This window comes from Ambystoma mexicanum, chromosome 7q (genome assembly GCF_040938575.1).
Source record: "Ambystoma mexicanum isolate Mex_15411 chromosome 7q, UKY_AmexF1_1, whole genome shotgun sequence".
Lineage (NCBI taxonomy): Eukaryota > Metazoa > Chordata > Amphibia > Caudata > Ambystomatidae > Ambystoma > Ambystoma mexicanum.
The window spans coordinates 979,574,991-979,590,753 of NC_090941.1; the positions used below are offsets into that span (position 1 = coordinate 979,574,991).

General features: G+C 46.2%; 1 protein-coding gene across 2 annotated transcripts in view; it reads right to left on the bottom strand.

Moving 5' to 3' along the window:
- FCHSD2 (FCH and double SH3 domains 2) overlaps positions 1–15,763 on the bottom strand; it is a 1,767,327-nt gene that overhangs the window by 729,029 nt on the left and 1,022,535 nt on the right. For both annotated transcript variants that reach the window (XM_069640094.1, XM_069640093.1), the window contains exon 8: positions 10,925–11,053. In XM_069640094.1, coding sequence (XP_069496195.1) covers positions 10,925–11,053 — 129 coding nt within the window. The remainder of the gene's footprint in view (positions 1–10,924; positions 11,054–15,763) is intronic.

Consider the following 15,763-nt stretch of genomic DNA (forward strand, 5'->3'; position numbering starts at 1 on the left):
AATCAAACCGGTTTCTAAGAACCGCCTGTCCGAAAGCCGCCTCTGATCTAGAGCCGGCATCCAAACAGTAGTGCATGCAGAAAGCCGAAGGGGTGGCCAATGTGGCCTCCCTGCTTATGACTTGCCAGGGGACATGCCGCTGGAATGCGATGGCCGATGCCTTGACTCTGACCGCGTGGGAGTGCATGTTGGCCGGAAGTGGCTTACGCTGTCCATCGTAAGCTTCTTTGATGGTCGAGACCATCCAATGGGCTATGCGGGCCTTGGAGGCCTGACATCCCGGCCTAGATCCGCCAAAAGGTGAGGAAAAGTGCGTCCGACTTGCGAAAGCCCTTGGTCCTATTCAAGTAGAATTTCAGGGCACACCTGACATCCAGGCAGTGCAGAACTCTCTGTGCCTCGTCTTTGGGCTCAGCAAAAAATGTAGGTAGCACTATTTCCTCGTTTAGATGGAATGCAGAAGGAATCTTCGGTAGGAATGCTGGGTGTGTCCGCAAGACTACCTAATCTCTGTGAAATGTAGTGTAGGGCTCTGAGGCGACCAGCGCCTGGATTTCACTTATCCTGCAAGCCGAGGTGAGGCCGACTAGCAAGGCCGTTTTAATGGTGACCAGCCCGATGTCCGCGGACGCCATTGGCCACCATATTGAGGTCCCACACGGGGGGGGGTCTCTTGATGGGCGGGTAGAGTCTGGCGAGACTCGTAAGATGCTTCTTGACAACGCGGTTGGAAGAGGAGAAGACCTCTTCCTCTGAGTTTCTGTAGGCGCCAATGGCTGCCAAGTGCGTGCGGCAAGTGTCTACCATCACGCCCGAGTGTGCGAGGTGCACAGAGAAGGAGAGCACGTCGTCCAATGTACATGCAAGGAGGTTGATATCCTTAGCGTCTGCCCAGTGGCAGAACCTGGACCACTTGCTCTTATACTGGGCCCTGGTAGCTTTGGTCCTAGCGCCCTGTATGATCTCTAGATTAGCCTGAGGAAGGCTGAGGTGTCCTAGCGCGACCTGCTCAGGAACCACGCTGTGAGGGCGAGTTTCTGTGGCGCTGAGTGAATGACTCCCTGCAGCACCAGAAGATGTGCTGGGCCCGTCGGAAGGCGAATGGGAGGTCTCTCCCAGAGACTGAGCAGCTCCGGGAACCATGGCCTGGCTGGCCACCATGGAGATATCAGAATGACAGTTGTCGAGGTACCCCGTGGATACTACCGAGAGGATCACGAGTCCGCAAAATTCTGGCACCAGAACTGTGCATGGAGAGCAAGCCTGCCCCCAGTGGAGACACGTGGACCCGGAGGGGGGTGTCATGCCTTCTTTCCCTCTGAGGCTGTTGCAGAGGGGGACTGGAAAAAGCCCCTGCCCCCCTGGATCCCCTTTTTGTTGTTTGCGCCGATGTTGGGTCAGCGAACGGTCAGGCTGCCTGGACCTCTGCTCTTGGAAGCCGCAGAACCCTCCGTATGTACGCCCCTAGTCCGAGCGCTGCTGTGACTGTGTGTACCTTTTGGGCGTGGTCTTTGTAAGGATGGATAAAGACATGGCTGTTTGTGAGCTGTTTTTCTTTTTGTCCAGCTCCTCGTCCGTGGTGGAGTGGAAGAGGTCACCCCCTTCGAACGTAAGGTCTAATATGCGTTCCTGGACATCCGGGTTGAATTTAGTAGAACAGAGCTAGGCTGCTCTTCTCACGTCTGTGGCAATGCAGATGGCCCGGCCAGGTGGGTCAATGTGGGCCACAGTGGACTCCATGATGTCTTGTGCCACCATCTTGGCCTCTGTCAGTCCCGCCTTGAATCGCGATTGGTTCACCACCGGAAGCTCTGGGAGGAAATCGGCAATTTCCCGCCAAAGCCTCTGGGTAACTGCTGCCAGCATGACATCCGCATTGGCTTGATGAAGATGCAGGTACGCGTTGGACTACAGCTTTTACCCGTACGCCTCCAAGATCTTCTCCTCCTTGCCTAGCAGCACCACGGAGGAAGAGGCAGAGGACGACTGAGGCTTGGAGTATAGAGATGCCGCAGCACCAGGGGCCCCTGTACTGGGGCCTGCAGCACCAGAGCCATTGGCTAGAGCACGTCCCTGAGGAGGACCACCATCCGAGGAGATTTCATGAGCCCGAGGAACCTTTCAAAGAATCTGTCCTCACAGTCGGAGAGGTGGTAGGCGATACTGACGGGTTAGCGGGATGCTGCTGGAGCTGTTGAGTACCCTGCCAATACGGACGCCGCGGAAACCTGCCTTGCGCAAAGGAAGGGTAGGCTGTAGGCCATGTACCTGGTTGACACAAGTCCCACCTTGACACACGTTCCTCCACCTGCTCCCCTTCTTGGCGCGGTATAGGGCGGATGTCAGAAATGTCTGGCACGGTGGCCATTTTGTTGAGCTGTCTTCCACGTGCCTGCGTTGTGTTGCTTGGCTCACTGGGCCCAGCCGCGTTCAGGACTCTGAGTGTGGATCATGAGGCCTACCTTGTTCCTCAGGTCGAGTCCTGGTAGGTGTTTCGCCCTCGGCGGATCTGTCGTTAGAACAGCTTATAAGCGCCCACTCTGACATGTTGCAGGTATTAGGGCATGGCCCCTCTGGTAACGACCCGGTAAAAGAACCTTCCGTTCCCTCAACACTGTCAACGGGAGAATCGACTGACCCCTCGGCCTGCCGGCCGGTAGATGATATAGCCTAGGTATTCGTGCTGGTATGAGGACCTGAGCGATCCCTCCTGCACGCGCAAGTCCTTGGGAAGGAGTCTCCCTTGCGGGGTGCGCTGGAAAAGAGCGGTCCTAGCTTGGGATTGGACCGATGATCGACAAAGTCCTTTAGGTCCTCTGGAAGAGCTCGTTCCGCCTGGCTAGTCTGTTCTTCAGATACCTCGAAGAGAGCGCGTTGCACGCGGTACAAGCTTGACAGCCGTGGTCTGGGCCCAAGGCAAAGTAGGCAGAGGTCGTGAGGGTCTTCAGTTGGAAAGAACCCGTCGCAGGATGGACACCTGCTGTACCCTGTAGAAGTCGACATGCACCGGGGAGGAGCGTGACGCCTGAGGACCGGGTACCTGAATGATAAAAAGACAAAAAGACAGTAGAAAAGAAGTATCCGCACGTGGAATTACATGGCCGAAGCCAAACCCAGGAGCACTGCTGAATTTGGCCCGTTCCCGCCAATGCGGAAAAGGGGACTGAGGTGTGGCGCCGGAGGGCGGAGTCAGGGCGGCGCATGCTCCCAGGGCTGCACCCTGAGCGCCTCTGGAATTTAAAGCAGAAGAGGGTTTTTTTCTGGTGAAAAAGGTTCCGTCTACCGTCCCTTGAAAGGGACGCCCATGCAGTATGGAGGAAAGGGGACGGGACATGGGGTATCTTGCAGGTTAAATATCCATAACACATGTTGCTTCATGGTTCCATTCACCACGACAGATTCCCACTATCTGTACAATCGGTCTAATGGAGCACCAACTGAATAACACAGGACCATCCAGCATGCAGGAACCAGGTAGTGGTGCTTGCTAAACTCGTCTTTCTTTTACACACTGAAGTAATGCATTCAAACCTATAATGTGTAACTGTGCCACAATAGAGAACAAGGATAACAGTGCAATGTCCAAAGACAAGGCAAATTACATTTGAAACAAGTCTTGCAGTATGTGTATACATTAGCTGCTATATTAGGAGGGGTAATGTGCATCTTTCTGAAATAAAATTCATCATGAACGATCATGCTTAGCTGTAACTTGTCGGAAGGGCACAGCATTCATAAAGCTAGAGAGGCTAAGGCTAGAGATTTCGAGGCACGATCTAGTTAAGCGAAATAAGGAAAAGTTATCTGAAATCCTAGGGCAAGGGGAGCAGGTGGTTGAACAGGGTGAGGAGGCAGTGATCAAGACTCTTGGAGTGACCAGCAGATAAGGCCTGATTTCAGAGCTTCCCAATTGGCCATAATGTCTGCCACTAGTGGTAAGGTTTGCAATTGTTTACGGTGCAAGTATGTGTAATGAGAACTGTAATTCTCATCATGGGATCTTCAATAATATTCATAAACATTGGTTTTCATGAACATTGATCAGCACGCCTATGAATGGATATCAGAACACTCTGGTGCGATCATGAAAAAATGCAGATCTTAGATTCATGAATTCAATTATTATTATTAGGCAATATGTTTGATTGTTCATAGAAGGGTAGTTTTCCCCCTGTCTTGGGAAACCTTCATTAGCACCCTGCCAGGGGGAGCTAGCCAATCCGGTGGCTAGGAACGAAGGCTTGAACAGCCGGTGATAGCCCGCGTTCCATGCCACCTGAAGGCCGGCATCCCCGCCGCTGTGCCCTTATTTTTTTTATTTTTGTTGCCCTTTTCTTACCCCCACTTACCGGTTTGTTGTGGCGGCATAGGCTGCTGCCGCAGCTTCTTCCCCACTTCTCCAGCCGCCATGGAAACGCAAGAGGGGCTCCGAAGAGTCCTGCCGTCCCTTTTCATGGAGGCCAAACTGGTCCCGTTCAATGAATTACATCCTTTTTTTTTTAGATAAATGTTACCAGCCCGGGTTACCACTTTGGTAACCCAGGGTGCTAATGGCGTGAAGCCCCCGTTCCAGCAGCTGGAACAGGTGTTCACGTCCAGGGTCATTAACCGGGCCATTAACACCTGTTCCAGCCCCTCGAAAGGGTGTTTAACGCCACATTACAGTTTAGAATGCACTGTGGGGTTTGCTCTTTTACACAATACTCAATTCCTATTGCTGTACCTATGTGGAAAGGAATGGAAAAGGCATTTATAGAGCGCATATCCGAAGATCCAAGCAAAATGATGCATCTGGGCACAGTTGGCATTTAATGATATGTTATGTTATATGTATTTATACAGCGCGCATACGCCCAACCGGATCTTGGCGTTAAACAGTCGAGGTGAAGAAGTAATTGCAAAAAAGGCAGCCTAGAAAAGGAAAGTCTTCAGAGAGTGTCGAAATGCCAGATGATTGGAAGTAGCTTGCTGAGCCCAGGGCAGCAGATTCCACGCCCTAGCGGCTACTACAGAGAAGGCACGGCCACCAATATGTGACTGTCGAACAGAAGGTACTGATAACAGGAGAGCAGTCTGAGAACGGAGGGGGCGAGAGGGAACATAATTAACACATTTTTCCTGGAGGTACTCAGTTCCTAACTTATAGAAGGCTCGATGTACCAAGGACATTGATTTAAATAAAATCAGTTTCTCAATCGGAAGCCAATGCAAAGGTTTCAGAATCGGTGACATGTGTGCTCACGGAGGGGGCCGCAAAATTGCTCTTGCTGCCGCATTCTGGAGCAATTGGATGCGGTTTATTAGATAACCTGGTTGTCCATACAGTAATCCGCTGTACTAAGAACAAGTGCGGCTACCACCGGGGCATGAAGATTACAAGGAAAAAAAGGAAGAACCTTCCTCAGGATGCGCAGCTTGAAATGGCCAGATTTACAAACTACACCAACCTGCTCTGTGATAGAGAGGGAGGCTGAGAACTTCATCCCCAGGTTTCTCACCTAAGGAGATGGATGAGGGAACGAGCCAAGAGAAGCTGGCCAAAACTCTGGAATCCAAAAGGAAAGAGGGCTGGTCGTGCCCACCACAAGAACCTTGGTTTTGCTACCATTGAGTTTTAGCGAATTGTTAGCCATCCAAGCGCCGAGATCCTCGAGACAACATCTAAGTCAGGAGGCAATTTCAGGGTGAGAGAGAGATCAAGGCAGACAAGGTGTTGTCCGCGTAAGAATAGAAGCGAAAACCAAAATAGGCGATAAAGCGGATCCCTGTGGGACTCCGAAAAACAGAGGAATGGATTGAGAACAGAATGGAGGGAGAAAAACAGATCGAGATCGGTCAGCAAGGAAGGCGGCAAACCAGCTCAGCACTTGGCCACCCAGGCCAGCATCCGACAAACGGGAGATCAGAGTGGAATGATTTACTGTGTGGAACGCTGCCAACAAGTCCACCCCACCCTGATCAGCTAGGCGGGTTAAGTCGTCGAGCACAGAGTTAAGTACTAATTCGTTCCTCTCCCCGGCTGAAAACCGGACTGAAATGTATCGAACAAATTAGAGGTTTCCAAAAAAGATGACAGAAGGAGACACTAGAGATTCCAGAACCTTCATCAAGGCAGGAAGAAGAGAAATAGGCCTGAAGTTAGCTAGGACACCAGGGTGCAACAAGGGCTTTTTCAAAAGGGGTAGCACACAGGCATGTTTCAGTGTGCTGGGAATAAACCCCTCTTGAAAAGGCAGATTCTCGGCCGTCATAATATGCAAAATGATAATGAAGTCTCCAGAGATCTCTTTAAGCACAGACAGCGGGATGGCGTCCGCAGGTGAAGCCGATTTAAGTCTATGAATGGCTGTGAGAATGTCCTGTTCGGAGAAAACAGGAAAGGATGTCCAAGAAGCACTGGGAGCTGGCAGTTCAAAGAGGGCTGTAGAGTAGGACTTCGGATAGAGTTTTCGCGAGTATCCCGAAGAATAGATTCAATTTTAGAGTGGAAAAATGAAGAGAGGGAGTCACAGAGTTTGTGAAGGTTCAATAGAAGCACCAGTTTCTGTGGGTGTGGAGAGAGATTGAACTAACTCAAATAGTGATGTACAGTCAGCAGTAGTGAACCAGATTACTGAAAAAGGACTGGGTTTTAAAGCTTCTTCCTAAACACCTCCAGTGATTCCACTCTCCTTAATTCGAATGAAGGTTATTCCAAAGCTCCGGAGCCCTGCATGGGAAACATCTGTTCCCATAGTGAATGGATTTAGAGGATGGAACCACGAGTAGGCGCCCCTCCGAGGATCTCAGCGATCGACCTCGTAATTAGGGAACCTTTTAAGCTGAAATGTCGGCTGGCGCCAAATAATTAATGCATTTAAAAACAACAGGTTTTAAACAAAATATGCTACTGTACAAGGAGACACTAATTACTCCTGCGAAGGTGGGAAATGTATGCCCTCCTTGGCAGCGAGAAGATGAGTCTCACAGCGGAGGGTTGAGCAACCTGCAATTGCGGAACTTGGTTTTTGGGAATAACCAGGAAAAGGGACCGACCACCGAACACCGATCTTTGCCCAGAATAAGAGACATGAGAAGTTTCAACAGTTTGAGTAGATAGTAAACTGTTTTAATAATCTGATTAATCTGTCCATTGCAATTCATGTTAGCTTGCCAGATACAGTCAAGATTCTTGACTTTTTGCGAAAAGTCTGTCTGGACATTAAAAAGGGGAGGACACAGGATTGACATAAAATGTGCTCATTTGTTTTTTGGGCCGAATACGATAATCTCTGTTTTAGACAGGTTTAACTGCAGCTTATTCTCCAGCATCCAGGTTTTGATTGCCTCAGAACATTGTAAAATGTGGGCTGTTGCATTCGCCGTCGTTGGGGTTTGTTCCCTCTCACCAGTGCACCAGTTGCATGCCCTGTGGATCCTGTTTCTACATTACTGGAACTTCGTTCAAGGGATCAACTTGCAGTGTTCCACAGCATGGCTGACTATTTCACCTGCATCAAGATCTAAGGCCCCCTGACAGTGTTCCACACTCTTCATGTGCCAAGTAAAATCCAAGGGTGCCACACCATGGCACAGGAAGCTTGTCCAAGAGGTCTGTGAGTTCCTATTCCTCCAGAGCCTACTGGTTGAGACTCCTGTGTCACCTACACTACAAGTCCATCAGGGCTGCTCCTTCAAGACCACGAGATCCAAGAAAGACTTCAGGACCTCCACAAAAACATGAGTTACTCCTTGACACAATGTTCAATTACTATTGTAGTGCACTCGTTAACCTTCACTCTTGGTTCCAGAATATAGTGCGAGTTCCTTGATATACAATGTTCAATTACTATTGTAGTGCCAGTGTGAACCTTCTTTCCAGCCTCCCAAAAACGGGTTTCTCTTCTCCGTCCAAGGTTCAGTTACTTTTATTAGGGTTCAGCTCCTCTGTACCTTTACGACAGGATCAAGAATGCAATGCAGACTTCATAAAGTTTTTCCATGATTACTGAAATACAGGAGTGCATCTTCATTCCAGATCCCAGAATGTAGGCTGATTGCTCTCCTTCTCACAACATTCACTGATGGTAGTAATGCACTTGGGAACCTTCACTCCAGGTTCCAGTGTGGAGTGTGGTTGCGCTCTCAATATTCTCTGGTGGTGAATAGGTGCTTAAGGATGTTTGCTCCAGGTTCTAGGGTACAGAACTTTAACCTCTCAATCTCACCATATTCATAGATTTGTTACAATCTATGGAACCTTCATTCCAAGTTTCAGGATACTGCGAGGCTCCTCTCTCTTTCTCAGAATGATCACCTATGATTGCCAAGTACTGGTGAGCCTTAACTTCAGGTCCCAGGACACAGTGGGGGGCTCTCCTACTCTCAAAATGTTCATTTGTCTTGGCATATACAAATTGCACTGTATCTCTCGGTCCACCTTTTGCTTTCTGGGGCTCGCCGACCCCCTGTTGTGGTATAATGTGTGCAAAACGCGACCCTATGGGTAAACGCTCTACAGTGTTGCTCTTGTTCTATGCCCCCTAGGTAACATGTGCCGTCTCGCCGCCAGGAAGGTATTTGCCTTGTGTCTCCATCTCCTTACCTCCTACATTAAAGCTACCTCTGTTTATGCGTCAGTGTCAACCCATTCAGATATGGGTGCTTCTGTTTTCTCTTTCAGGATTATCATATGACTGCTCTTTCCGGGCTCCCATCTGGACACCTTATTATTGCCGCCTCTGAGTGGGCAATTGTCTGCAACGCCCCACATTCCCTTTGTTTCAGGGTTAATGACAGCTTTTCTCATGCCTCCCAAGCCACATATTAACCCATTGACAAGGACCATCGGCAACACACTGTAAAGCGTCTGTTTTAAGCACTGCAAGAGGGATACTTGGCCGTACCCTGTAATTGCAATGAAATGCGCAAATAGGAAGGTGCATAGCAGAGGACATTTTGAAATACATATTTAAATGTTGCTATTATTTGGCATGAAATATGGATTCTATGTAGGCAATTGCTACACATTCAACACAGACAGGTTGGAATCATCGAAGAGTGAGAAAATTGACAAAATAGTCTGACAGTTTTGCATTAACATACCATGCTGGTCTATTTTCCCTGAAATTGCATATTTCAGACAGTAAAAACAAAGAGGTTGCTAGGTATATGAAGTTCAAACACATTTTTAGGGAAACGCCTTGAGGTCACGCTTATAGAAATCAGATCACTGGATTTAATTATGAGAAGCTGGCAGCTTTAGCCAAAATATGTCTTGGATTACTTTTTTGTGATTATTAAAACTATAAGTGGATTTAGCCGGGAATTTAAAACAAAAAATGTGACCATTCAAATGACTGCAGTTGGTAGATATATGATTTTTTTTTATATATCGCCTATACACAATGTGTTTTGGAGCGTTTCAAACTTGGAACGCTTCAAGCTAGGAGCATATGTGTTTGAACTCCATGAAGTATTTCATTTGGTTTTTGTTGCCATCCACTTTGCACCAATGTTCTCACATGTTGTGGCTCAAGGGGCCAGCAATAAGAATACATACTTCTAAAATCATAAGACAGATAGGGAAAGAGCACTAAATTGCCATGGCAACTGTACATTGATAAGGTGCCAACTTGGCCCACCTACTGCCCATAACTACCAATCTTCACACTGAATGAGCCTCACAAGTTCGGAAAATACAGTCAAGACTTCTCTAAGATGCAGAAAACCAAAACAAATTATTTTCAGTTGGACAAGATAAAAGGAAAGCTTTGGATACCCACTCTCGAACTCCCTCAATGTAATGACATGCACTGCATTAGACTAGAGTTGGGTTTGTCCTCCCTGGACACCATGATGGAATTGCATAGAAGCAACCCTTACAACATAATGCAAGCGTAACCAGAACACACCACTCTAGATAGTATGGGTAAAACCCTCAGAGAGGGCACCTGCTCGAAACGTCAAGATGTGGCTAAGTTGAACAAAGCTTTTTTTGACACAGTTGGATGGGAGGCAGACTTTAGTTTGAAATGTATGGCAGTAACAGAATCGATTTAAACTAAAACGAAGTAGTGGGATTGGTGCAATTACGTAGACCAAATATCTACAAAGAATAGATATGCTTTACAGTCTTCTCCAACTATTAAAGCTTCACAAATATTTACTACAGTTCCATTGTCCATAAATTGGAAGACTATTTCTATTATTAGGCGTTAACCTTTTACAAACAGTCATGGTCAATGGGGCTTGAACCGGAATCCCGAGGGATACAAGATTCTGGAGATGGTGTGACAATCCTTCTGAGTTGGAAAGTGCATACCATCTAGACACACAGTGTTCCGATCTGAAGCAATTTCATATAAAGTAAAGGGAAATGTGTGCATAATTTGGAGATGATAAATTCAGACCAGTTTTGGTCATGTTGCATAAAGGGTAGCTCGCACTCATTTGTTAGTGCTTTGATGAAAATTTGGAGCAGGATCGGAGCAGGATAAAACTGACTGCAATAATGATTTCTCTTTATATTCCTGCAAGTTTTTACATTCAAATTTTGAACGTAAAAATAGAATAGGCATGCTAAATGATTGATATGATTGTGTGGAAAAAGTCATCTTAAAATTAAAACTATTAAAAAAACGGTTGTATTGACACATGCAAAGGTGGCAAGAGGTAGGATGTAGAGGTCAGATACTTGAGAGCTTGGTGAGGGTTTCATGTGACTAGTCTCAGATTCTGGTTAAACTAATTCTCAAACATTTTTAATAAAAACACCCTTGATTAATTGTTTCTTGAGTGGCAACAATAGCAGGTACTTCTCCATGTGTATTTTTGCATACCTTGTGGACTAGCTTTTGTAATTGAGATTCGGCATTATTAAAGAAATCAAGCAATCCATTGTAGAAGAAAGGTTTTCACTGCTGAAACACTTGAGCTAACTTACCTTCATTATGTTGACTAAGTCCATTTGATAATAGCGATCTTGGTGCGCATTCGCTGCTGCCAGTGTTAGGAGGTAGTCGTTCCTCGCATGAGTAGCTTTGGAATTGCACTCTGACCGCCGTGCTTTTAACTATATTGAGAAAGGGGAACACCATGTCACAATAAGTCATCATCATCATCATTTAGTCGACAAGGCAATTGGTATCAACTTCACACAAAAAAAAACAATATTGCCTTTTTTCTCTTCAGTAACATCAAAATTATAAAAAAAACTGTTTAAATTCTTACAAAACAATGCTCGAGTTGAGGAACTTTGCAGAATATTTAACTTTCTGCCCATAATGAGACATTTATAAAAGAAATTGTACTAAAAGCTATTTCATGTACTTCTTCCATTCAAGTCCACTATACATAAAGAGTCCGAAAAGCTCCAAAACGCCCCTGTCGGGTCACCCTAGAGCTCCCTGCTCTCAAATCTACATTGTTGTAGGCAGCAAGCATGTCACAGTGACAGACCCATTCCCATGCAGTACCATGCTCAATAGTAGCCAGTCAGTAAGGCAGGCCTACGGTTGAGTTCAGAGTGGCGGCACACTCGAAGCAGTGATGATCACAGTAGGCCTGCCACAGGAACGTGCTTACTGGCAAGCGGGTCTTAAATCAAACAAACGTTTTTTTTAAAAACGATTGACAAAAAGACAGATTTAGAAAGACTGCTTTGTGAGCACACAAAGCGGTCTTTCCAAATCAAAATGTCACGCCACTGCCGCACACAAGTGCGCACAGGGGCTGACAGGCAGGCCAGGACCCGGAAGCGCTGGCAGTGAAGAGCGGGTAAGTATTTGTGTGTTATGTGTTTTGTTTGTTTGAGTTGAGGGAGGGGACTTGGGTGGGAAGGGAGGTGGCGGCTGTTTTGGGAGAGGGGGATGAAACCCCCAGATTTCAGAGAAAACCTGCAAGAGGGAGCATGGGTGGGGGTTGGAGAATGCCCTTTTTTCGATTTTTGCAGGCTGCCTAAAATCGGCCAAAAATAAATAAAAAGTCTGTCTTTTTGTTAAACAGCCTATAAAAATTGGATAAATGGCATAGAACTGGCAAGTGTGTTGTGTTGGCGCCAGAGAGAGAGCAGGAGCACCAGTCCTGTCCCCACAGATCCTTCTCTACCAGGGAGGAAATGTTCCCCTTCTGCTGAATAAGGAGATCCATAATTTGCTGTCCAAGGGGGCAGAAGGAGGGGTGAGGGGGGGGACTAACCTCGGATGGCAGGAAAACGCTGGTTTACCGAACAGCTGTCAAGAGTGTCACTGTGACAGAGAGAATAATAGGACAAAGCAATACACTCTAGACAGAGAGCAGCCCAAACTAAAAAGGCACCAATGCCCCCTTGTCTGTGCAAATATGTAGGAACAATGGAGCACACTATCGCCCCCTAAGGGTGCGTCTGCAGAGCCTTCAAGTAGAAGCACCAGGCTTGTCCGCATGAAAGTCCCATAACTTCTTGTTTTCATGGAGAAACACTTCCCTTCTGCTGAGTAAGGAAATCTGGCTCGTGAAGGAACCTATTATCTGAGAACTGGTGGAATTCTGAAAACCATGGCCAGGTTGGGACATCCAGAATTAGAGAGGGGTTGATGGATGGTCTGAACTTCAGTCAGAGGGAATGAATACAAGGTCGTTGTTTGACAAATCAAAGAGGTGACCATCCCCAAGATGCTGTGGGCCAGGTGCATATTGGTGAGACAGATCTATTTGCATAAAGCCCCATAGCTGCAAGATCATCTCAAACACAGAGTGCTTGAGGGTGCGTTTGTAGGGTGCATGATGTGATGGAGTATTCCTGGAGCAACTGCTGTGACCTTGCCCTTTTCCTCCAAATGCACTACCAGAAGATTTAAAGTGCACAATCCCAAATCTTTGTTGCTAGGCTGCAGAAAGGAAAACACCTAGTCCCACCTTGATTGTTCAAATAGAACTTAGTAGTCCAGTTGTCCAACAAACCTTGGATGAAATTCTTCTGGGGATGTAGACGAAAGGACTTCAGAAACAGAAAAATCAACTTCAGCACCAGGTGTTCGATATGGTGAACCCTGTCTTGGAGTTTCGAATGGTCCAAAGTCTTATCCATATCCAAATGATCCCCTCTTCGGATTTCCAAGGAATTGTGACTGACATTTCATAAAGGGGTGGATGGAAAGGAGACCGATTGAGAAGAACAAATTACTTGTGCTTCTCGCTAATGTTCTTTCTGATGGGGTGCATTATGGCTCTGCTTGATGCCTCTACGCCCCTCGCACTAGACATAGCGTTGGGCAGTATATATTGAGGTGCCACACCCGTGACCTCAGTTCCACCCCTTTTCCCTAGTGTTCTGACGCAGAGGGACCATGGAACCCAAAAGTGTTCCAAGTAACCGCCAGGTGGGGCAGGTTGGGGAGAGGGGCAGATGAGGAATCGGTGCTAAGAACATTCATCAGAAAGAACATTAAATAGAGGGAAGTAATTTGTTCTTCCAAGGGTTTACTTCCTCCCAGGGATTCATCATCTCTGACAGACTCCCATAACAGTACTGTTAGGAACTTTGGAACAAAGGTTAATGGCCAAAATAAACTGATGACCGAAAGATTGCATACAGAGAAAAAGATGCATTGTGCAACTATGTCCCATTTAAAAGAAAAGCCTTTTGCATTTACTTCCCCAAAGAATTCAGCATCCCACAATGTTTGTTGAAGAACATGACACGGAAAAAGGAAAAAGGAAAGGAAATCTGGGACATCACCACTGCGATGTTCCTGGATTCCCAGTATTCAATGAAAATCCATCTGTATTATGAAGAAGCCCAGCGTAGGGAAAATGAAACTGCAGTTTAAATGTGATTTATATTCATCGACTATATTTAGTATGTTTTTTTAGAGTACACAATTATGAAAATTAGGCCAACCAAATCCATATGTGAAACACCACTGTACAGGAGTTCAGTGACGAGATTTTCATAGGTTTCATTTTACCCAAAATAAGGTGAGATGTAAAGTCATACAGGAACCAGCATTTAAGGTTCCGTTTTATTCTGCTGTGCCCGTAATTCACTTTAAAAACCAGTGTTCAAAACCTCAAGTTAACATGTCTTTATAATTCAGATACAATGTGTCAAGAAAATGTACATGTTAATTTAAGATATATCATTATCTTTTTAACAGTGAAATGTAATGGTAAATGAACAAATGCACTGTGTATTATGGCCCAGACATACATCTATTGCTTAAGGTGAATTCAAAACTGCCAGGGAGTACCCCTTTCTAAAACTGCTGCTGAGGAATTCACAATAACAAAAAATGAAGAGCCTACTGAAAAGGCCTTGGGTCAGTCCAAACCGGTTCTGATAGGCCAGCCCCAGTGTTAGCAGATGGTGAGCAACCTTAAAGAACAAGAATATAGGGGCTCAAACGGCCCATAAGAAATGTCAACACTAAATTTAAATCCCACGCAGGAACAACAAGCTGGTGTGGGGGGAACTGATTGCATAATTCCCACAAAAATGCATTACTGTGTGGATCGTGAAGAATGAGCCCTGATTAGAGGTTCTCTTAACAAACAAAATAGCAGTAACGTACCCCTTCACAGGGCAGATCTGCCGACCCGTCTGGGTCAGGGAAAGGAGAAAATATAGTACAGAGGACATGGGACAAGTAAACTAATCCGGATCCCTCTCCAGGCACCAATCCAAAAATGCAGGGCACCTGTAGGCATAAATAACCTGAGCCTAGAGGAGCATGTGCAGGAAGACATCCAACAAATTCCACTTCTGATATCTCAGCAGCCAGGCATAAAGATTCAGATAAGATCGGGTGGAGCACTGGCCCCTCCAATTTGGAGAGCATATCCACTCTATGCGGAAGGCGCAAGGGAGGGCAGATGGAAATGTCCAGGAACTCTGGGTACTCTGTGCTCCGGGGTGTGGCGAGTCAGAAGGAGGACACAGACTCACTTTTGACATGATGTCTAATGATTTATTAAAGTAAAAGGACAAAGCCTATCTTTCCCTATAACTATGGGTGGCCCCTGCCTATGTTATTAACTAAGGTGCTCGTCAGTCAGTCGTGAACGTTCAAAAGAAATAAGTCTGCTGTCCAAAACTACACTTCCTGATCCTACCAATATGAAAACTAACCTAGGTCTGGAGGAGGAATCCCTTCTCCTGAGGTTAATTCTGGTACCAGACCTTTTAGTATGTGATATGCAAATAGTCTCTTGCAACTTCTTGAATTAAACTTTTCAGTTCCTTTATTGGGTCAATGTGCGCTCTCTTCTTTGTGGATATCCTTCTTGGGGTTCTTTTAATAGTTCTTTTTTCTTGTCTGTGCTTTTCAACGTATCCCTAAAAATTAACCAAGCTTTCTTGGGTTTTGCTTGATATGTCTTCAATTGCATATTTTCTCTAAACTCTTTTCCATATCTTGTTTCCTCTTCAAGCTTATATAGGTTTTGTACAAGATGTCAAGTTATGTTCCTATTTTCCCATGGTATTTGTATCCATTATAGTCTTCTCTCATTTAGCTGCTCAACAGTTCTTTTTCTAAAGTTATAAGAATTGAACTTGATTTGTTTCAAATTTAACTCTGTTTCAGACTTTCTACTGGGACGAGTTATGATTCCCTGGAGTCCTCCCAGGCCTGCCGTTCTCTCGGTTACCTTAGTTGCGGTAGGAGAACGTCTTCAGGAGCCTTCTTCCTTGGTGATCGTCTTTCGGTTCACAGACCGCAAACACCCTTGCTTCTTCGGCATCGCTCTCTGTGGTTTCCTTTCACTTCACGGTGTCCCGGTCCTCTGTTGCGCGACCAGACAC